This window comes from Mercenaria mercenaria, chromosome 4 (genome assembly GCF_021730395.1).
Source record: "Mercenaria mercenaria strain notata chromosome 4, MADL_Memer_1, whole genome shotgun sequence".
Classification (NCBI taxonomy): Eukaryota; Metazoa; Mollusca; class Bivalvia; order Venerida; family Veneridae; genus Mercenaria; species Mercenaria mercenaria.
Window position 1 is genome coordinate 40,108,847 of NC_069364.1, and position 24,127 is coordinate 40,132,973.

General features: G+C 34.9%; 1 protein-coding gene across 1 annotated transcript in view; it reads right to left on the minus strand.

The window, feature by feature from the left end:
* The window catches only part of LOC123552825 (receptor-type tyrosine-protein phosphatase beta-like), a 107,362-nt gene that overhangs the window by 80,812 nt on the left and 2,423 nt on the right, over nucleotides 1-24,127 (minus strand). The window contains exons 3-17 of the mRNA XM_053542144.1: nucleotides 22,712-22,915; nucleotides 22,206-22,283; nucleotides 20,589-20,699; nucleotides 18,825-18,893; nucleotides 14,984-15,109; nucleotides 13,794-13,797; nucleotides 12,089-12,394; nucleotides 10,617-10,922; nucleotides 9,325-9,630; nucleotides 7,870-8,175; nucleotides 6,882-7,187; nucleotides 4,915-5,220; nucleotides 3,333-3,638; nucleotides 2,023-2,328; nucleotides 727-1,032 (exon numbers count right to left, since the gene is read on the minus strand). Of these exons, the coding sequence (XP_053398119.1) occupies nucleotides 727-1,032; nucleotides 2,023-2,328; nucleotides 3,333-3,638; nucleotides 4,915-5,220; nucleotides 6,882-7,187; nucleotides 7,870-8,175; nucleotides 9,325-9,630; nucleotides 10,617-10,922; nucleotides 12,089-12,394; nucleotides 13,794-13,797; nucleotides 14,984-15,109; nucleotides 18,825-18,893; nucleotides 20,589-20,699; nucleotides 22,206-22,283; nucleotides 22,712-22,915 (3,346 nt within the window). The remainder of the gene's footprint in view (nucleotides 1-726; nucleotides 1,033-2,022; nucleotides 2,329-3,332; nucleotides 3,639-4,914; nucleotides 5,221-6,881; nucleotides 7,188-7,869; nucleotides 8,176-9,324; nucleotides 9,631-10,616; nucleotides 10,923-12,088; nucleotides 12,395-13,793; nucleotides 13,798-14,983; nucleotides 15,110-18,824; nucleotides 18,894-20,588; nucleotides 20,700-22,205; nucleotides 22,284-22,711; nucleotides 22,916-24,127) is intronic.

A 24,127-nucleotide genomic window follows, 5' to 3' on the forward strand; every position in this document is an offset into this window, starting at 1 on the left:
TTCAATTCCGTATTTAACAATATTTCGCTGATTTCAACAGGGAAAATGCGGTTTGCTACAGATAGACCCCCACCCCCACCCCTTTTCCGGCAAGTAATTAACTTTGTGTTGATTGAGTTAACTATCCATCTCAAATTACTAATGCGTCACTGTACAGCAATTCTTCAAAGTGAAACTTGGACATGGTTTAACACTTTTTTGCATTAAATAAGAATAAAAGAACACAGTTAAAGTGAAAAAAAAATCTTAAAATGTTGATGAAATGTGACTGGCCAACTTTTAAAGACATTTTCTGTATGAAGTGTATGAACGTCTATTTAAGTTTTACTATCATCATACTCCAAACAGTGTTAAGATAGGTTTTGACTGTATAGATATAATCAAAGTTTTCATCAACTGATAGGGTGTAGAAATTGTCCTGCTATGGATGTGCAGGTAAAACTATTTTCAAGTAAGCTACATTCAAGGGTTTTGTTTTACTAATGAATTTACATGTCTTTTAAATTTACAAATATTACAAAAACATTTTACTATGACAGTGATATTTAATCCCCGTGAGTTATTAAATTTATATAATAAAACAGTTAAACAATTGCTTTCACTATTGACTGTGAGTTGGTGGATTCAATAAGAAAATAATTTTTGCTTTAGAATTTGGCCGATGTTGAGATTTAAAGATCTCTTAAACCCACAAAACAGGCAATTATTCATTGAAATTGTACCTACTCGTATATGTATGAATCTCTGGTCCTGCTTCACTTATTAAACCGGCAACTGAGGTGTAGATGATAACTGAATAGTTTGTTCCTGGTTCGAGTCCATTGAATTCTAGAGATGTAACGTTATTTTTGCGTAGCAATGTACAGTTGCCATTTTCTAGAGTTCCACACATGGCGTCAAGAGATGTTGATACAGGAGATATGACGATGTGGTAATGAGTATAACTTAAATTCTGATTATTCTTCCATGTGACTGCGAAACTCTGTTCGGTGACATTGTCGATACGTCCAGCATCAGCAAGAGGCAGCGGTCCTACAGATATAATAAGAGAAATATACAATAAGGCTTTATATCAATCTACGATAAAGTTATAATGAACTCATCACCATTTCTTCGAAGCATTAATAACATGCTGAAATGTTTACATTATCCTGGAGGTTGTAACTTCAAATCTAATTGAGGTCACGACCTCATCTTTCTCATACGATAGCAGCACAGGGTTTTCTCGGGGAGGACTTGAGATTAATTCAAATCAGTTTACATCACAGTCCAGCTGAAATAAATTAGTAGAACCTGTAACCTATATATTTACATTTTAAAAGGTTTTGATTCAGTGTTTAACAATAGTTCACTGATTTCAACAGGGATCATGCTGTTTGCTAAAAATAGCCTCCCATGATTTCCGGCCGGTAATTAACTTCGAGTTAATAGAGTTAATTATCCATGTCAAATTTCTAATGCGTCACTGTACAGCAAATTCTGCAAAGTGAAATGTGGACATGCATTTACACTTTATTTGTTCATTAAATAAAATTAGAGAATACAGTTAAAGCGAAAGAATATCTTAAAATCTGGATGAAATGGGATTGGCCACCTATTAAACGTTTTCTGTATGAAGTTTTCCTATCATCATACTCCAAACAGTGTTCAGGTGGGTTTAGACTGTATAGATATGATCAAAGCTTTCATCAGCTGATTGGATGTAGAAATTGTTTAGCTATTGTTATACAGGGAAATCAATATTTAAGAAAGTTACATTAGAGGGTTTTGTCTAACTGGCGAATTAATTTGTCATTTTTATATACAAATATTACAAAAACAATTTACTATGACAGTGATATCTAATCACCGTGAGTTGTTAGATTTAGTAAAATAAACAATAAAACAATTGCTTTCACTATTGACTAATGAGTTGTTGGACTCAATAAGAAAATAATTGTTGCCTTAGAATTTGGACGATGTTGAGACATAAAGATCTTTTTACCTCACAGACAGGCAATAATTCATTGAAATTGTACCTACTCGTATATGTATGAGTCTCTGGTCCTTCTTCACTTATTAACCCGGCAACTGAGGTGTAGATGATAACTGAATATTTTGTTCCTGGATCGACTCCTTTGAATTCTAGAGATGTTATGTTACTTTTACGCAGCAATGTACAGTTGCCATTTTCTAGAGTTTCACACATGGCGTCAAGAGATGTTGGTACAGGAGATATAACGATATGGTAATGAGTATAACTTAAATTCTGATTATTCTTCCATGTGACTGCGAAACTCTGTTCGGTGACATTGCCGATACGTCCAGCGTCAGCAAGAGGCAGCGGTTCTACAGATATAATAAGAGAAATATAATAACGCTCTATATCAGTCTGAGATAAAAGTTATAATAAATACATCTGCATCTTTCTCGGAGCATTAATAACATGCTGAAATATTTACTTTAACCTGGAGGTCGTAACTTCGAGTCCAAATGAGGTCATCCCCTTACCTTTCTATTACGAAACCAGCATGGGGTTTTCTTGGGGTGGACTTGAGATTTATTCGAATAAGTTTACATCGCAGTCGAGCTAAAATAAATTAGTATATGCGAAATATTTACATATTAAAAGGTTTTTATTCAGTATTTAACACTGTTTTGCTGATTTCAACAGGAAAAATGCTGTATACTACAGATAGCCTCCCCTCATTTCCGGCAGGTATTGAACTTCGAGTTTATATAGTTAATTATCCATGGCAAAATACTATTGCGTCACTGTACAACAAATTCTGCAAAGTGAAACGTGGGTATTGTTTATGTGGGGGGTTTTTTCTTTCTTTTTTCTTTTTTTGAAAGCGAAAAAAATATCTTAAAATCTTGATGAAATGTGATTGGCCACCTTTAAAACATTTTCTGTATAGAGTGTCAGTATGTCTTTTTAAGCTTTCCTATCATCATACCCGAAACAGTGTTAAGATTGGGTTTGACTGTATAGATATAATCAAAGCTTTCATCAACTGATTGGGTGTAGAAATTGTTTTGCTACGGTTGTGCAGGGAAAACTATATTTATTAAAGTTATATTGATGGGTTTCGTCGTACTGGCGAATTTACATGCCATTTTAATTTACAAACATTGCAAATATATTATACCATGGCAGTGATATTAAATATCAGTGAGTTGTTAGATTTAGATAATAAAAAAATCCTTTCACAAATGACTAATGAGTTATTGGATTCAATAAGAAAATAATTGTCGCCTTAGACTTTGGCCGATGTTGAGATTTTATATCTACAAAAAATATATTTCTTTTCCTCACAAAAAAGGCAGTTATTCATTGAAATTGTACCTACTCGTATATGTATGAGTCTCTTTTCCTGCTTTGCTTATTAAACCGTCAATTAAGGTGTATATGATGACGGAGTATTTTGTTCCTGGATCGAGTCCTTTGAATTCTAGAGATGTTACATTATCTTTGCTTAGCAATGTACAGTTGCCATTTTCTAGAGTTTCACACGTGGCGTCAAGAGATGTTGATACAGGAGATATGACGATACGGTAATGAGTAAAACTTAAATTCTGATTAATATTCCATGTGACTGCGAAACTCTGTTCGGTGACATTGACGATACATCCAGCGTCAGCAAGAGGCATCGGTCCTACAGATATTATAAGAGAAATATATAATAACGATTTATATCAATCTAAGATAAAGTATAATAAATGCAGCAGCATTTATCTCGGAGCTTTAATAACATGATGAAATATTTACATTATCCCACAGGTCTTCAGTTATAGTCAAAATAGGGTCATGACCTCACCATTCTCATACGACATCGGTATTGGGTTTTTGTTGGGGACGGACTTGAGATTATTTCAACTATGTTAACATCACATTAGAGCTAGAATGAATTAGTATAAGCTAAATATTTACATTTCACTTATCTGTGTTCAGTGAGTGCTTAGTACATGTTACATTTTCACAGTAAGTTCTTTAAGAAAAAATTGATTTTCCTATCCCAGTTGCCCGGACAATGCTGCGTACGTACAAATTAAATGAACATACTTTGCCTACTGAATGATATAAACATAAGACTTGTTGTGCTATATTTCTCAACAATTAACATAAACAAATATATGTTAGGCCAAAATTTATTAGAAATGCAAGTTTGTAAACTTGTCATTACCTCCCTTTAGTTATATTGGTTGAGCAACCAGGATAGACTGGATATAAAAGGATTAAGAAGCTATACATTGTTTTATTTGGCCTTTTAATCATGATTCTTGCTAATGTAAAACTACAAATTATATTGAAATGTAAAGAAATGACCAAAAATTTGAATACTAACACATAATTAAGGGGAATTATTACAAAAGTTCATAAAAATTATAAAAACATACACTTCCAATGAGGATCTATCTCTGTGTAATGGGCCTTTTGTTCATCAAAATAAAACTGTAACAGAATACAGTTAAAGCAAAACAAAGTATTGAAATGTTGATGATATGTGATTGGCCACCTTCTTAAAATTGTTGTATGTCTTTTTAAATTTTCGTACTGTTTTGACTATATAGATATAATAAAAGCTTTGAGAAAACCGATTGGGCGTAGAAATTGTTTTGCAATGGTTACGCAGGGAAAATAATATTTACAAAGGTTACGTTCGAGGGTTTTGTCTGACAGGCGAATATATATGTCTTTTTAATTTACAAATATTACAAATACATTTTACTATGAGAGTGATATTAAATCTCAGTGAGTTCTTAGATTTAGAATATAAAACAAATCCTTTCACAATTGTCTAAACGGTTGTTGGATTCAATATTAAAATAATTGTTGCCTTAGAATTTGACCGCTGCTTAAATTTAAAGATCTGCAGAATATATATCTCTTTTCCTCATCGAAAGGCAATTATTCATTGAAATTGTACCTACTCGTATATGTATGAGTCTCTGGTCCTTCTTCACTTATTAAACCGGCAACTGAGGTGTAGATGATAACTGAATATTTTGTTCCTGGATCGAGTCCATTGAATTCTAGAGATGTAACGTTATTTTTGCGTAGCAATGTACAGTTGCCATTTTCTAGAGTTTCACACATGGCGTCAAGAGATGTTGATACAGGAGATATGACAATATGGTAATGAGTATAGCTTGAATTCTGATTATTCTTCCATATGACTGCGAAACTCTGTTCGGTGACATTACCGATATGTCCAGCGTCAGCAAGTGGCAGCGGTTCTACAGATATAATAAGAGAAATATATAATAACGCTCCATATCAATCTACGATAAAGTTATAATGAATGCGTCAGCATTTCATCGGAGCATTAATTACATGCTGAAATATTTACATTAACCTGGAGGTCGTAACTTCGAGTCCATTTGAATTCATGACCTCACCTTTCTCAAATGATGCCAGCACAGGGTTTCCTCGGGGAGGACTTGAGATTAATTCAAATAAGTTTACATCACAGTCGAGCAAATATAAATAAGTAGAATCTGTAAGTTAAATATTTACATTTTAAAAGGTTTTGATTTAGTATTAACAATATTTTATTGATTTCTACAGACAGCCTCCCCTTATTTCCTGCGGGCAATTATCTTCGAGTTAATAGAGTTGATTTTCCATGTACAGCAAATTCTGCAAAGTGAAACTTGGACATGGTTTTATACTTTTTTTCATTACAAAATATAGATAATACTGTTAAAGTGAAAAAAATATCTTAAAATGTTGATGAAATGTGATTGGCCACCTCTTAGACATATTCTGTATGAAGTGTATGTATGTCTTTTTAAGTTCTCAAAACAGTGTTCTGATAGGTTGTTACTCTATAGATATAATCAAAGCTTTCATCGGCTGATTGTGTGTAGAAATAGTTTTTGCTATTGTTATACAGGCAAAGCAATTTTTAAGAAACTTTAAGTAACATTAGAGGGTTTTGTCTAACTGGCGGATTTACTTTTCCTTTTAATTTACAAATATCACAGATAGAATTTACTATGACAGTGATATTTAATCTCCGTGAGGTTTTATATTTAGATATTAAAATAATAAAACAATTCCTTTCACTATTGTCTAATGAGTTGTTGGACTCAATAAGAAAATAATGTTGTCTTAGAATTTGGCAGATGTTGAGATTTAAAGATCTTTTTACCTCACAAAAAGGCAATTATTATTATTATTATTATTATTATTATTATTATTATACCAGATTTATATAGCGCAATTTTCATGATAAAAACGTTCAAAGGCGCTGTGTGGCGGCCGTAAAAAGTCGCCCCGACTTCATCTCAGTGTTGTTATATTTTCTGGTCCTTCGGGATCATTGATTTCAATTCATTTAGATTTGAAGATTGAATATTGCTTAAGCCGGTGCTAGGGGGCGTGGGCAGTGTTGCATTTTCCATTATGGCTCATGAACAGACTCAATCAAACCGAGTCTGCAATTTTCACTGTTTGCCTTGTTCTCGCTGCTTCCGAGGGATCTACTTTTAAGATTTTATTTACATATAGCAAACGCAGCCAAACAGGGCGTGAAATTCATCTTCTACTAGTACAGACTCAGGGAGATCTGACCAGAGGGACAGAGTGAGATAAAGCCCCCAGAACAGATAGAGAGAACAGATTTAGATACAGGCCTGTCCGGCTAACTTAGCCTAGCTCTTTGCGAATAGACAGTCTGGTTCTTTAACGTGCCCAGTGTATAGCACCGATACACGCGAAGCCGTCTTTCCTGGGAAGAACCAGTACAGGCCTCTTAGTAAGGTGGGAGACAGTCAAGAGCATCTCAGATATTTCCAGTGCCTGGACCGGAATTAGAACCCCGGACCTCTGGATTGACAGTCAAGCGTGTTACCACTAGACAACCGGCCAACCTATTCATTCAAATTGTACCTACTCGTATATGTATGAGTCTCTGGTCCTTCTTCACTTATTAAACCGGCAACTGAGGTGTAGATGATAACTGAATAGTTTGTTCCTGGATCGAGTCCATTGAATTCTAGAGATGTAACGTTATTTTTGCGTAGCAATGTACAGTTGCCATTTTCTAGAGTTTCACATATGGCGTGAAGAGATGTTGATACAGGAGATATGACGATATGGTAATGAGTGTAACTTAAATTCTGATTATTGCTCCATGTGACTGCGAAACTCTGTTCGGTGACATTGCCGATACGTCCAGCCTCAGCAAGAGGCAGCGGTTCTACAGATATAATAAGAGAAATATATAATAACGCTCTATATCAATCTACGATAAAGTTATAATGAATGCATCAGCATTTTTTCGGAGCATTAATAACATGCTGAAATATTAAATTAACCTGGAGGTCGTAACTTCGAGTTCAATTGAGGTCATGACTTCACCTTTCTCATAAGATACCAGCTCAGGGATTTCTCAGGTTGGACTTGATATTCATTCAAATAAGTTAACATGTCACAGTCAAGCTAAAATAAATAAGTAGAATCTATAAGCTATATCTTATCATTTTTAAATTTTTGATTCAGTATTTAACAATAGTTTACTGATTTCAACAGGGAAAAAGCTTTCATCAACTGATTGGGTGTAGAAATAGATTTGCTATTGTTACACAGGGAAAGCAATTTTTTAAAAAAGGTATATTAGAGGGTTTTGTATAACTGGCGAATTTACTTGTCCTTTCAATTTACAAATATTACAAACACACTATTCTATGACAGTGATATTTAATATCCGTGAGTTGTTAGATTTAGATAATAAAAAAATAAAAACAATTGCTTTCACTATTGACTAATGAGTTGTTGGATTCAATAAGAAAATAACTGTTGCCTTAGAATCTGGCCGATGTTGAAATTTAAAGACCTCTTTGCCTCACAAAGAGGCAATTATTCATTGAAATTGTACCTACTCGTATATGTATGAGTCTCTGGTCCTGCTTCACTTATTAAACCGGGAACTGAGGTGTAGATGATAACTGAATAGTTTGTTCCTGGATCGAGTCCATTGAATTCTAGAAATGTAGCGTTATTTTTGCGTAGCAATGTGCAGTTGCCGTTTTCTAGAGTTTCACACAGGGCGTCAAGAGATGTTGATACAGGAGATATGACGATGTGGTAATGAGTATAACTTAAATTCTGATTATTCTTCCATGTGACTGCGAAACTCTGTTCGGTGACATTGTCGATACGTCCAGCATCAGCAAGAGGCAGCGGTCCTACACATATAATAAGAGAAATATACAATAACGCTCTATATCAATCTACGATAAAGTTATAATGAACTCAACAACATTTCTTCGGAGCATTAATAACATCCTGAAATTTTTACATTAACCTGGAGGTCGTAACTTCAAATCCAAATGAGGTCACGAATTACACATATAATAAGAGAAATATTCAATAACGCTCTATATCAATCTACGATAAAGTTATAATGAACTCATCACCATTTCTTCGGAGCATTAATAACATGCTGAAATGTTTACATTAACCTGGAGGTCGTTACTTCAAATCTAATTGAGGTCACGACCTCATCTGTCTCATACGATAACAGCACAGGGTTTTCTCGGGGAGGACTTGAGATTAATTCAAATCAGTTTACATCACAGTCCAGCTGAAATAAATTAGTAGAACCTCTAACCTATATATTCACATTTTAAAAGGTTTTGATTCAGTGTTTAACAACAGTTTACTGATTTCAACAGGGATCATGCTGTTTGCTAAAAATAGCCTCCCATGATTTCCGGCCGGTAATTAACTTCGAGTTAATAGAGTTAATTATCCATGTCAAATTACTAATGCGTCACTCTACAGCAAATTCTGCAAAGTGAAATGTGGACATGGATTTACGCTTTTTTTTTTTTTATTAAATAAAATTAGAGAATACAGTTAAAGCTAAAGAATATCTTAAAATCTGGATGAAATGGGATTGGCCACCTATTAAACATTTTCTGTATGAAGTTTTCCTATCATCATACTCCAAAAGTGCTCAGGTGGGTTTTGACTGTATAGATATTATCAAAGCTTTCATCAGCTCATTGGGTGTAGAAATAGTTTAGCTATTGTTATACAGGGAAAGCAATATTTAAAGAAAGTTACATTAGAGGGTTTTGTCTAACTGGCGAATTAATTTGTCCTTTTTATATACAAATATTACAAAAACAATTTACTATCTCAGTGATATCTAATCACCGTGAGTTGTTAGATTTAGTTAAATAAACAATAAAACAATTGCTTTCGCTATTGACTAATGAGTTGTTGGACTCAATAAGAAAATAATTGTTGCCTTAGAATTTGGCCGATGTTGAGACATAAAGATCTATTTACCTCACTAAAAGGCAATTATTCATTAAAATTGTACCTACTTGTATATGTATGAGTCTCTCGTCCTGCTTCGCTTATCAAACCGGGAACTGAGGTGTAGATGATAACTGAATAGTTTGTTCCTGGTTCGAGTCCATCGAATTCTAGAGATGTTATGTTATTTTCGCGTAGCAATGTACAGTTGCCATTTTCTAGAGTTTCACACATGGCGTGAAGAGATGTTGATACAGGAGATATGACGATATGGTAATGAGCATAACTTAAATTCTGAATATTCTTCCACGTGACTGCGAAACTCTGCTCGGTGACATTGCTAATACGCCCAGCGTCAGCAAGAGGCAGCGGTTCTACAGATATAATAAAAGAATGATATAACCACGCTCTATATCAATCTACGATAAAGTTATAATGAATGCATCAGCATTTCTTCGGAGCATTAATAACATGCTGAAATATTTACATTAACCTGGAGGTCGTATCTTCGAGTCCAACTGAGGTCATGACCTCACATTTCTCATACGATACCAGCTCAGGTTTTCTCGGGGAGGACTTGAGATTAATTCAAATAGGTCTACACCACAGTCGAGCTAAATCAAATTAGTATAAGCTAAATATTTACATTTTAAAATGTTTTCATTCAGTATTTAACTATATTTTGCTGCTTTCATCAGGGAAACTGCTGTTTGCTAGAGATAGCCTACCCTTTCTTCCGGCAGAGCTTTGAGTTAATAGAGTCAACTATCCATGTCAAATTACTAATGTGTCACTGTACAGTAAATTCTTCAAAGTGAAACGTGGACATGGTCTTACACTTTCTTGCGTTAAAAAAAATAAAAGAATACAGTTAAAGTGAATAAGATATCTTGAAATGTTGATGAAATGTGATTGGCCAACTTTTATCTATTTTCTGTATGAAATGTATGAATGTCTTTTTAAGTTTTCCTATCATTATGCTCCAAACAGTGTTAAGATGGGATGTGACTGTAGATATAATCAAAGTTTTCATCAACTGATTGAGTGTAGAAATTGTTCTGCTATTGTTATGCAGGTAAAACTATTTTTAAGAAAGTTACATTCAAGGGTTTTGTTTTACTAATGAATTTACATGTCTTTTACATTTACAAATACTACAAATACATTTTACTATGACAGTGATATTTAATTAAGTTGTTAGATTTATATAATAAAACAATGAAACAATTGCCTTCACTATTGACTGTGAGTTGTTGGATTCAATAAGAAAATAATTGTTGCCCAAGAATTTGGCCGATGTTGTGATTTAAAGATCTCTTAACCTCACAAAAAGGCTATTATTCATTGAAATTGTACCTACTCGTATATGCATGAGTCTCTGGTCCTGCTTCACTTATCAAACCGGCAACAGAGGTGTAGATAATAACTGAATAGTTTGTTCCTGGATCGAGTCCATTGAATTCTAGAGATGTAACGTTATTTTTGCGTAGCAATGTACAGTTGCCATTTTCTAGAGTTCCACATATGGCGTGAAGAGATGTTGATACAGGAGATATGACGATATGGTAATGAGTGTAACTTAAATTCTGATTATTGCTCCATGTGACTGCGAAACACTGTTCGGTGACATTGTCGATACGTCCAGCATCAGCAAGAGGCAGCGGTCCTACACATATAATAAGAGAAATATACAATAACGCTCTATATCAATCTACGATAAAGTTATAATGAACTCATCAGCATTTCTTCGGAGCAGTAATAACATGCTGAAATTTTTACATTAACCTGGAGGTCGTAACTTCAATTCCAATTGAGGTCACGACCTACACATATAATAAGAGAAATATACAATAACGCTCTATATCAATCTACGATAAAGTTATAATGAACTCATCACCATTTCTTCGGAGCATTAATAACATGCTGAAATGTTTACATTAACCTGGAGGTCGTAACTTCAAATCTAATTGAGGTCACGACCTCATCTTTCTTAAACGATAGCAGCACAGGGTTTTCTCGGGGAGGACTTGAGATTAATTCAAATCAGTTTACATCACAGTCCAGCTGAAATAAATTAGTAGAACCTATAACCTATATATTTACATTTTAAAAGGTTTTGATTCAGTGTTTAACAATAGTTTACTGATTTCAACAGGGATCATGCTGTTTGCTAAAAATAGCCTCCCATGATTTCCGGCCGGTAATTAACTTCGAGTTATTAGAGCTAATTATCCATGTCAAACAACTAATGCGTCACGGTACAGCAAATTCTGCAAAGTGAAATGTGGACAGGGATTTACACTTTTTTTATTAAATAAAATTAGAGAATACAGTTAAAGCGAAAGAATATCTTAAAATCTTAATGAAATAGGATTGGCCACCTCTTAAAGATTTTCTGTATGAAGTGTATGTATGTTTTTTTTTAAGTTTTCCTATCATTATACTCCAAACAGTGTTCAGGTGGGTTTAGACTGTATAGATATGATCAAAGCTTTCATCAGCTGATTGGGTGTAGAAATAGTTTAGCTATTGTTATACAGGGAAAGCAATATTTAAGAAAGTTACATTTAGAGGGTTTTGTCTAACTGGCGAATTAATTTGTCCTTCTTATATACAAATATTACAAAAAAAAATTACTATGACAGTGATATCTAATCACCGTGAGTTGTTAGATTTATTTAATTAAACAATAAAACAATTGCTTTCACTATTGACTAATGAGTTGTTGGAATCAATAAGAAAATAATTGTTGCCTTAGAATTTGGCCGATGTTGAGATATAAAGACCTCTTTACCCCACTAAAAAGCAATTATTCATTGAAATTGTACCTACTTGTATATGTATGAGTCTCTGGTCCTGCTTCGCTTATCAAACCGGGAACTGAGGTGTAGATGATAACTGAATAGTTTGTTCCTGGTTCGAGTCCATCGAATTCTAGAGATGTTATGTTATTTTTGCGTAGCAATGTACAGTTGCCATTTTCTAGAGTTTCACACATGGCGTGAAGAGATGTTGATACAGGAGATATGACGATATGGTAATGAGCGTAACTTAAATTCTGATTATTCTTCCACGTGACTGCGAAACTCTGTTCGGTGACATTACTAATACGCCCAGCGTCAGCAAGAGGCAGCGGTTCTACAGATATAATAAAAGAATGATATAGCCACGCTCTATATCAATCTACGATAAAGTTATAACGAATGTATCAGCATTTCTTCGGAGCATTAATAATATGCTGAAATATTTACATTAACCTGGAGGTCGTAACTTCGAGTCCAACTGAGGTCATGACCTCACATTTCTCATACGATACCAGCACAGGTTTTCTCGGGGAGGACTTGAGATTAATTCAAATAGGTCTACACCACAGTCGAGCTAAAACAAATTAGTATAAGCTAAATATTTACATTTTAAAATGTTTTCATTCAGTATTTAACAATATTTTGCTGATTTCATCAGGGAAACTGCTGTTTGCTAAAGATAGCCTACCCTTTCTTCCGGCAGAGCTTTGAGTTAATAGAGTTAACAATCCATGTCAAATTACTAATGCGTCACTGTACAGTAAAATCTTCAAAGTGAAACGTGGCCATGGTCTTACACTTTTTTGCGTTAAATAAAAATAAGAGAATACAGTTAAAGTTAAAAAAGTATCTTGAAACGTGGATGAAATGTGACTGGCAAACTTTTATCTATTTTCTGTATGAAGTGTATGAATGTCTTTTTAAGTTTTCCTATCAGTATGCTCCAAACAGTGTTAAGATGGGATGTGACTGTATATATATAATCAAAGTTTTCATCAACTGATTGAGTGTAGAAATTGTTCTGCTATGGTTATGCAGGTAAAACTATTTTTTAAAAAGTTACATACTAATAAATTTACATGTCTTTTACATTTACAAATATTACAAATACATTTTACTATGACAGTGATATTTAATTTCCGTAAGTTGTTAGGTTTATATAATAAAACAATCATGAAACGTAATAAGCACTTAAAGGGAGGAATATTCCTCCCTTACACGTTTTGTAACAAATAAAATCTATAGTTTACTAACTGAAAGGGTGGAACCTTCCTCCCTTTCTTGCCTACGTTAAAGCCTTTCAACAACACAAATATTGTGTATAATATATTACACTGAATGTGAAGGGTGGAACGTTCCTCCCTTCTGCAAAATTTGATAATTCCTGTCGTTTCTGTTTTACATAAAAAGGGAGGAATATTCCTCCGTTGAACAATTCATGTTTTTTAAACAGTCTACCTATAATGCAAAGGGTGGAACGTTCCTCCCTTCTGCAAAATTTTTGAATTCATGTAGATTCTGTTTTACATAAAAAGGGAGGAATATTCCTCCGTTGAACAATTTATGTTTTTTAAACAGTCTACCTATAATGCAAAGGGTGGAACGTTCCTCCCTTCTGCAAAATTTTTGAATTCATGTAGATTCTGTTTTACATAAAAAGGGAGGAATATTCCTCCGTCTTAACAATGCATGTTTTTGAAGTGTCTACCTTTAATGAAAAGGGTGGAACGTACCTCCCTTTCACAAACAAATTGTTTTTATACATAAAACACTGAAAATAAGTTGACACGTTTTACCATAAAAAAGTGTACTAAAAAAGGGAGGAACGTTCCTCCCTTTCTTAAACGTCATGCTTACGTATCTAAGTTAGAGGGAGGAATATTCCTCCCTTTCAACAGCAAAATTTTTCTTAAAATGTATACCAATGGAAAAGGGTGGAACGTTCCTCCCTTCTCCAAAACTTAAGAAATCTTTGTATGTATACCAATGAAAAGGGTTGAAGGTTCCTCCCTTCTGAAAAACTTAAGAAATCTTGTAATTTCTGCTAACGTAATAAGCACTCAAAGGGAGGAATACTCCTCCCTTACACGTTTTGTAACAAGTAAAGTCTATAGTTTACTAACTGAAAGGGTGGAAAGTTCCTCCCTTTCTTGCCTACGTTAAGGCTATATATAAAAATAGCAGAAAAGGGTGGGACCTTCCTCCTTTTTTCGATAATTTAAAATTGATGCCAACGTTATTTTTATTTCACAAGTGTTATTGAGGGGAGGAATATCCCTCCCTTTCAACAATACATGTTTATTAAAGTATACTATATGCAAACGAAAAGGTTGGAACGTTCCTCCCTTTCCCGAAAATTTTTGTCTACGTTATTTTCACTCCACAATTATTTTAGAATAGTGCCCCTTTCAACAACTAGTTTTTCTTTACAAATAAAAGTGTATAGTTTTCTCAGTGTGACTCTCCCACTTATTTGTTAAGCAATAGTAGAAAAGCTGCCATTTGTAATTTGAATGATTTGCATACAACTGATTTCAAAGAACTAGCAAAACCACAGGAAACATATTTAGATGCAAGTCTTTTCGTGTTGTTGTTAATTACAAATGGCTCTGCTTGCAGCAGAATGTATGAAATTGCCAACTATTAAATCCTACCACAAAAGCAGTCCTGAATTTTTGTATACCCACTGAAATGCCATGGGAAGTTTTGTTTGTTTTGGGTTAAACGCTATTTTTCAACAGTATTTCAGTTATGTAACAGCCGGCCATGATAAGTAGTATCTCATTTTTAATGTTATCAGAATAACTTGGTATCTTCTTAAATATTACTACATATGGTATCTTTAGTTGGATGACACAGTGACCAAATCCACATTTATATAAATATGAACAGTGTCAAGACAGGAAGTTATCACAAAATGTACCTTCTCAAAGAATAGTTTCACAGCCTTCCTGTCTTCAATGGTCCATGTTGATTCCTCTAACTTGATGTCATGCTGTAGTTCACCATCTATTATTGCTGGATGTCCCTTTAACGCCACTTTCACATGCTGTTAACAGAAACAAGAATTCAAATTTTAACAAGGGGGGCCATGATCGCCTGACATCTCTGACCCGAGTTTCAAACCTTGAATGTGTTTACAATTTTCTATGAAATATTTTTACAAAATTATTTGAAAATACACCTGCAGATTCAGAGGAGAAGTTTCCAATGCATTCAAGACAACCATTAAATGATGTGAAAATCCTTGTTAGATGGTCAATACAGGAATTATACAGCAATATTGTTTGAAGATTTTTCAATTTTTAGCTCTGGCAGCTTGACAAATCCGAATATTTTCAAAGTTCTTAAAAAGAGAAACCCAAAGAATATTTGTATGAACCTACTTCAAAATCCAACACAATTCTATACCTGTAACAAACACAGCTTATCCAGGGGCATAGATGATATTATTTGTTTAATTAAACACACTTCGAACACAAAAGTCATTATATCTGTTCTAAATTTAATATTGATGTGGTCTGTTCAATGTTTTAAAATCATACCATTCTATAGTTGTTACAAGGACACAGAACATATCCTAATTTTGTAACTATGGCTGTTTCCGTATGATATGTTAAGGAAGGTTTGTGCAGTGATGTGATTTTTCTTGATTTGCATTTAACTAATGGTTTATATTTACGCCAAGATTAACATTCATGAGGTGAGGGACCTTACAAATATAGCAAAAATTTAACTCTTGCGTAAATGTCTGCTTTTACAGTTTTTTCTAAATCATGTAACTCCATGATTTTAACTTTATATAATTGTAAGAGCACCCCAGATGCAAAATGTCACATGATGAAAACCACAGTACTCCCATAAGGTTTTGAGACTCTAGGTCATATACTTTTTGAGATACATGTGATACAAACTTTTAGACCCTTTATGAAATTTTTGACTAAGCCAAGAGCCATAATTCTGGCCTGATAGAGACAAATGAATAAAATATGTCCCGTACCTGTAAATCCCAACAAAACACACCCTAATATGAAAGAATTCAGCCCAAATAAAACAAGAGCTGTCAGAGGACAGCAACCTCGACTAAACAAGAGGACCATGATGGTCCTGAATCGCTCACCTCTTCCCACATGACCCAGTTTTGAGTATGACGTTGTTTTTTCTATTATTTGACATAGTGACCTAGTTTTTGAGCTCATGTGACCCAGTTTTGAACTTGACCTAGATATTATCAAGATAAAAATGCTGACCAATTTTCATGAAGATCCATTGAAAAATATGGTCTCTAGAGAGGTCACAAGGTTTTTCTATTATTTGACCTATTGACCTAGTTTTCGAAGGTACGTGATCCTGTTTTGAACTTTCCCTAGATATCATCAAGGTGAACAATCTCACTAATTTTCATGAAGATCTCATGAAAAATATGGCCTCTAGAGAGGTCACAAGGTTTTTCTATTTTTATACCTACTGGCCTAGTTTTTGATTGCACATTACCCAGTTTCTAAACTGACCTAGATATCATCAAGGTGAACATTCAGATCCATTTTTATGAAGATCCATTGAAAAATATGGCCTCTAGAGAGGTCAAAAGATTTTTCTTATTTTAGACCTACTGACCTAGTTTTTGACCGCAGCTGACCCAATTTCAAACTTGACCTAGATATCACCGAGATGAACATTCAGACCAACTTTCATACAGATCCCATGAAAAGTATGGCCTCTAGAGAGGTCACAAGGTTTTTTTATTATTTGACCTACTGACCTAGTTTTTTAAGGCACGTGACCCATTTCAAACTTGACCTAAATATCATCAAGGTGAACATTCTGACCAATTTTCATGAAGATCCATTCAAGGGTATGGCCTCTAGAGAGGTCACAAGGTTTTTCTATTTCAAGACCTACTGACCTAGTTTTTGATCGCAGTTGACCCAGTTTCAAACTTGACCTATATATCATCAAGATCAACATTCAGACCGACTTTCATACAGATCCCATGAAAAATATGGCCTCTAGAGAGGTCACAACATTTTTTCATTATTTGACCTACTGACCTAGTTTTTGATGGCACGTGACCCACTTTCAAACATGACCTAGATATCATCAAGATGAACATTCTGACCAATTTTTATGGAGATCCATTCATAAGTATGGCCTCTAGAGAGGTCACAAGGTTTTTCTATTTTTAGACCTACTGACCTAGTTTTTGACCGCACGGGACCCAGTTTCAAACATGACCTAGATATCATCAAGATGAACATTCAGACCAACTTTCATACAGATCCCATGAAAAATATTGCCTCTAGAGAGGTCACAAGGTTTTTCTATTATTTGACCTACTGACCTAGTTTTTGACGGCATGTGACCCACTTTCGAATTTGACCTAGATATCATCAAGGTGAACATTCTGACCAATTTTCATGAAGATCTCATGAAATATATGGCCTCTAGAGAGGTCACAAGGTTTTTCTATTTTTAGACCTACTGACCTAGTTTTTGACCGCATGGGACCCAGTTTCAAACTTGACCTAGATATCATCAAGATGAACATTCAGACCAACTTTCATACAGATCCCATGAAAAATATGGCCTTTAGAGAGGTCACAAGGTTTTTCTATTATCTGACCTACTGACCTAGTTTTTGAAGGCATGTGACCCAGTTTCGAACTTGACCTAGATATCATCATGGTGAACGTTCTGACCAAGTTTCATGAAGATCTCGTGAAATATATGGCCTCTAGAGAGGTCACAAGGTTTTTCTATTTTTAGACCTACTGACCTAGTTTTTGATGGCACGTGACCCAGTTTCGAACTTAACCTAGATATCATCAAGGTGAACATTCTGACCAATTTTCATGAAGATCTTGTGAAATATATGGCCTCTAGAGAGGTCACAAGGTTTTTCTATTTTTAGACCTACTGACCTAGTTTTTGTCGGCACGTGACCCAGTTTCGAACTTGACCTAGATATCATCAAGATGAACATTCTGACCAACTTTTATAAAGATCCCACAAAAAATGTGACCTCCAGAGTGGTCACAAGCAAAAGTTTACGGACGCACGGACGACGGACACCGCGCGATCACAAAAGCTCACCTTGTCACTTTGTGACAGGTGAGCTAAAAAGGGACATAATTTTGTAAAACTGCAAAACAGGGTTATTGAGCCTGTACAGTCCATATCAGCTCAAGACAGCGGACAAGTGTGTTAAGTTTTAATCCATTCCCATTAGTGGGTACTGAGATACCAGCTTACATACAAAAACTTAACCAAAAAGACGAAAAAGAGGCATGTACAGTCCATATCAGCTCATGACAGTTGACAAGTGTGTTAAGTTTCAATCCATTCCCATTGGTAGGTACTGAGATACCTGCTTACAAAACCTTAACAAAAATTTTCTAAGTTGAAAAAGGGGCATAATTTTGTAAAATAAGTAAAATAGAGTTATGAAATCTGTGCAATGCAAGTTAGTTTATCACAGTGAATAAGTGTGTGAAGTTTCAATTCATTCCCACAAGTGGTTACTGAGATACCAGCTTACATACAAAAACTTAACCAAATTGGGACGCTGACGCCGATGCACTGGCGAGTCCAATAGCTGTACCTATTCTTTGAATAGTCAAGCTAAAAAGATCACATCAACTGCCACTATAACCAATCGAAAAATGAAGCCTAATCAGAACAGGATAAACTGCAGCTGGCTGTTAAAAACAGGAAAGACTATAATTATGCTCCACCCACTGTAAAAGAAAAATATACAAACAAACCTTTTTCTCAATATTCACTATAAGGTCTTTACTTTTCACTGGGAAACTGACATTTAATGGAATCATTACCTGTGAATATAAAATGCATGTATAACAAGAGCTCGTCGAACACGAAATGCCCCCCTTGATGCATTTAGTAATTGCACAAGGAACAGAAATTATATGCACACTGTAAATAAGTATATGTAAACCATGTGACCCACAGGGCGGAGCCATATTTGACCCTTGGGGAATAATTTTAATAATCTTAGTAGAGGATCACTAGATGATGTCATATACAAAATATCAAAGCCCTAGGCCCTGTGGTTTTGGACAAGAGGTTTTTCAAAGTTTTTTCCTATATAAGGCTATATAAACCATGTGACCCTAGGGTTGGGGCCATATTTGATGCCAGGGAAATAATCTGAACAATCTTGGTAGAGGACCACTAGATTTTGCTACATACCAAATATCAAAGCCCTAGGCCCTATGGTTTTGGACAAGAAGATCAGAAACCATTTAACTGTTCCTGGCCAATGTGACCTTGACCTTTGACCTAATGACCTCAAAATCAATAGGGGTCATCTGCTGGTCATGGCCAACCTAACTATCAATTTTCCTGACACTAGGCCCAAGTGTTCTTGAGTTATTGCCTGGAAACCATTTTACTGTTCCTGGTCACTGTGACCTTGACCTTTGACATACTGACCTCAAAATCAATAGGGGTCACCTGCTGGTCATGACCAACCTCCCTATCAACTTTCGTGATCCTAGGCCTAAGCGTTCTTGAGTTATCATCCGGAAACTGCTTTACTGTTCAGGGTCACTGTGACCTTGACCTTTAACATACTGATCTCAAAATCAATAGGGGTCATCTGCTGGTCATGACCAACCTCCCTATCAACTTTCATGATCCTAGGCCCAAGTGTTCTTGAGTTATCATCCGGAAACTGTTTTACTATTCAGGGTCACTGTGACCTTGACCTTTGACATACAGACCTCAAAATCAATAGGGGTCATCTACTGGTGATGACCAACCTCCCTATCAACTTTCATGATCCTAGGCCCAAGCGTTCTTGAGTTATCATCCGGAAACCGTTTTACTATTCAGGGTCACTGTGACCTTGACCTTTGACATACAGACCTCAAAATCAATAGGGGTCATCTACTGGTGATGATCAACCTCCCTATCAACTTTCATGATCCTAGGCCCAAGCGTTCTTGAGTTATCATCCGGAAACGGATAGGTCTACATTACGACCGACCGACCGACCGACCGACATCTGCAAAACAATATACCCCTCCTTTTTCAAAGGGGGGCATAATAAAGTATGTATGGTAAAACCTCGAACACAATGCATGAAACTTCAATATTTTAAAATAAAATCTAATGCTTACAGCTTTTCCCCCTTTATATTAAGAAGAATGATGTAAGCTTAAGGTAACTACTTTGACAAGACAGGTTCCATTGAAATGGTTAGAAAACATAAAGTCAATATGAAAAAAACAACAACATTTCCTTTTGTTTTTAACATGTTTTACATTGGATCTGTTATAAACTGTGAGTTTTCCTCCCTGAATTAAGAAGGCTGATATATGAAAGTTTAATGATCTAAATATATTTGCATACTTAATTTAGAGTCATAGTATATACACTTTTGTCTCACAATAATGTTTGCCAACTAAAACTGATAAAAAGATGTTCATTAAAATAGCTCCTATTTTTACAACTTATTAAATTAAATGTCAAATACTGTAATTACCATTGTATATATTAATACTAACTTCTAACTCCTCCAGTGTCTGTGTCCAGCTGTACTTTTCTAGGTCAGCTCCGTTACCATAGTTAGGTTTGAGCTTTCCTTTAGCATCTTCATCTTCTTCTTCATCATCAGACTGTAAAATTGTTTGTTTTAGGTTTAACACAGTTTTTTAACAGTATCTGTATTTCAATTATGTTATGACGGCAGTTAACCTAACCAGTGTTCCTGGATTCTGTACCAGTACGAACCTGTTGCCACATGTAACTGCCAACTTCCCCACATGAATCAGAGCTGGACGTTGACTGATTTCAGACATAATGTCTACCATCAAATCGTCATGGAGAACATTCGGCCCACCCAAGGATCAAACTCATGACCCCGCGATCTGTAGATTGTCGCTCTCCCTATTGAGCTAAGCAGGCGGTGATTTGACTGTAAAACACATAAGTATACTACACTGTTCATATCTGATGTAGAGACAAGTGTATGTGGGTAGACTGTGGTAGTGTCTTGGTAGATTGTGGTAGCATGGGTAGATTGGGTAAGTGTATGGAAATATTGCGGTTGTGTGTGGGTAAATTGCGGTAATATGCAGACAGGACGTAGTAGAGTAGGACATACTGTGGTGTGACAGACTGCGGTAGTGGGCATGCACTCTGTGGCAGTGTGTGGGCACACTGTGGTAACTAGTGGGAAGACTGTAGTTGTGTGTAGACATAGCGCAGTAACTGTGTGGGGACTGTGATTTTGTACAGGTACCAGTATATTTTGGTAGTGTGTGAGCATGTTGTGGTAGTGCAACAGTGCAATAGTTTTGTGTCCAGACTGGGGAAGTTAAAAGACATATTCAAGTAGCGTGTGGACAGAACATGGAGATTTGTGTGCAGATTGTAGTAGTGTGTGCATAGATTTTGGTGTGTAGGCAGAATGTGGTAGTTCAAAGGCAGATTGTGAGGTGTACGCACAGATTGTGATATTGCATTGTCAAGCTGTAGTAACACTGCAATGGATTGTAGAGTGTGGTAAATAGTGGGCATTTGTAAAACACACATTTTGCTATAAAGGTATTCACATCTTAATTTTGTCCTCCCTACCTTGCCAAGTATTAACTCATGAGTTTCAAAAGCACTGCAATACCTTTGAATCACAGACAAAACTTTTTACCACTAACAAAGTCTGATGTCTGGACAATGCCTCCAAAATAGTATAAAAAGCAAAACATAGGGTAACATAATTGTTAATGACCAAATAAAATGATTTCAGATTAGACAAAATGGTGAAAATTTGTCCATTCTTTGGCATTACATTTCAAAGAAGCAAAAACAACTGATGTTTGTCCCAATTAAATTGATGTGGAAATTTGACTGGTTCCCAACACTAGTATGACTGTGTAAAAATTTTGATAATGTTGTTCTCCTACCATTTCTCTACATAAAAAATACATTTAATATTTATCATTGTATACTATGACTCCTGAAAATTTTCATTCTTTAATGACACATTTAATTTGAATTTAAGTTTAGGTCTAATTGTATTCATCTTGCACAATTTGATTCATGTTTAACATTAGAAATAAACACAATATTGTGCACAATAATATATAACACTCTAAATCAAATAACTTTGACACCTATCATACCTTTTTATCTTCTTCCTTATCTTTTGTTCCGTCCCCTGTACCATTTTCTGCTGGACTAGCTTCTGGCTCAGACTTTTTCTGTGTGAAAGACAAATGCCAATGTTTAATAAAATTTTAATGGGCCAAAAACCATAGTTATTACTTTATCAAATGTAAATACAAGGCAGCTTATCTGTCTTAAACTTTAGAATCTACCTTACTTTTGTGAACTTAGAGACAATAATATTGTGTGATAATCTCGACAAGATATTCGACCATTCAAACACAGTTTTAAAGGCACAGCTAAAAACTTACTTATTGCCCTGTTAACTTAAATCCGATTATTGGTTATTATTCAAAACTGTAACATAGTTTCTATAATCTTTGCAAAAATGCATCATAATTATGCTGCCACATTTCTGCACATTAGTTTCAAACATTTCCATCCCCCTCAACAAAAATCAACTCAGCACAAGTTCTCAACAGATTTACTCTAGAATCTAGATAGTAATCTGCTCTTCTCAAACCTGTTCTATTTCCTTTTGTAATTTTTCAGCCTCTTCATCAGTCAGTTCTTTAATTTTTGGCTCGATCTTGGCTTTTTCTTCTTCTTCTTTTTTCTTCTTTATTCTTTCTTGTCTTCTTCTCTCCTCTTCCTCCCTCTCAGCTTTCAACTGTGCTTGTTTCTCTAATGCCATCTTCTCAAATTTCTTGAACTTACTCAAAACCATCTGTTAAATCAAAAGAAGTGCCAAGAAACTTTTTAATTTTGTTGGTATAAAATTTTGTGGTTTTGACATGGGTTTAATTTTCGCTGTATTTGCGAGACCCTATAAAATTCATTCTCGCGTAAATATAAGTATATTTCAAATTCAAGTATGATACCATTTTTACAATTTCGTGAATATTAAACCTCGCAAACATACTCAAAAATTCAAATTCGCAAAAATTTGACCCAGCGAAAATATGTGCTTTTACAGTATTTCACAGGGACAGGGATCTGTAGGTTTCAAATTTTGAACATACCAGTAATTGGGAATTTGTTTGTTCCTTCAGATGTTCCTTATGAATTCAAACAACATGAAAACTGAACTTAGTTTATCATGAGATTGGCACACCCATAACAAGAGCTGTCCGTAAGACAGCACGCTCAATTTTCTCAGTGCTTGACTCTGAATTAGAGCTTTGAAAGTAAAAAGGGCATAAATCTGTCAAAATTCTAATCAGAGTTATGGGGATTGTTTCTTATGGGCCTTTGATAGTAAATATTTTAAGTTTCAAGTCAATAGCTTTGATAGTAACAGAGATATTGGACATTAAATAAAACTTTAACCAAAAAATTCTAAGTTAAAAAGGGGCATCACCCTGTCAAAATTCAATCAGAGTTATGGGGATTGTTTCTCCTGGTGTATACTTTGACAGTAAATAACTATATAAAGTTTCAAGTCAAAAGCTTTGATTTTACCAAAATATTCTAAGTTAAAAAGGGGCATAAATATGTCAAAATTCAATTCAGAGTTATGGGGATTGTTTCTTCTGGTGTAGACTGTGATAGTAAATAACTGTTTTAAGTTTCAAGTCAATAGCTCTGATAGTAACAGAGATATTTGACTTCATCAAAAACTTTAACCATGAAAATGGGAACTTGGCTTATCATGAACTGACACAGCCACGTTAAAATGGACCTTAGTTTATTGTGGATTGACGTAACCATGAAAATGGGAACTTGGCTTATAAATGGACTGACACAGCCATGAAAATGGGAACTTAGTTTATCGTGGATTGATGTAACCATCAACCATGAAATCCATTTGAAAATTATTCTCCCAATAGTATAATGATTTCACAGTAGATATCTTCAAATCAATTCAATTATTCATGACTTGATGTTGTGCTTTTTAAAGGGACTAACCCACAGATTTGAGGCGAAAAATAATTTCTCT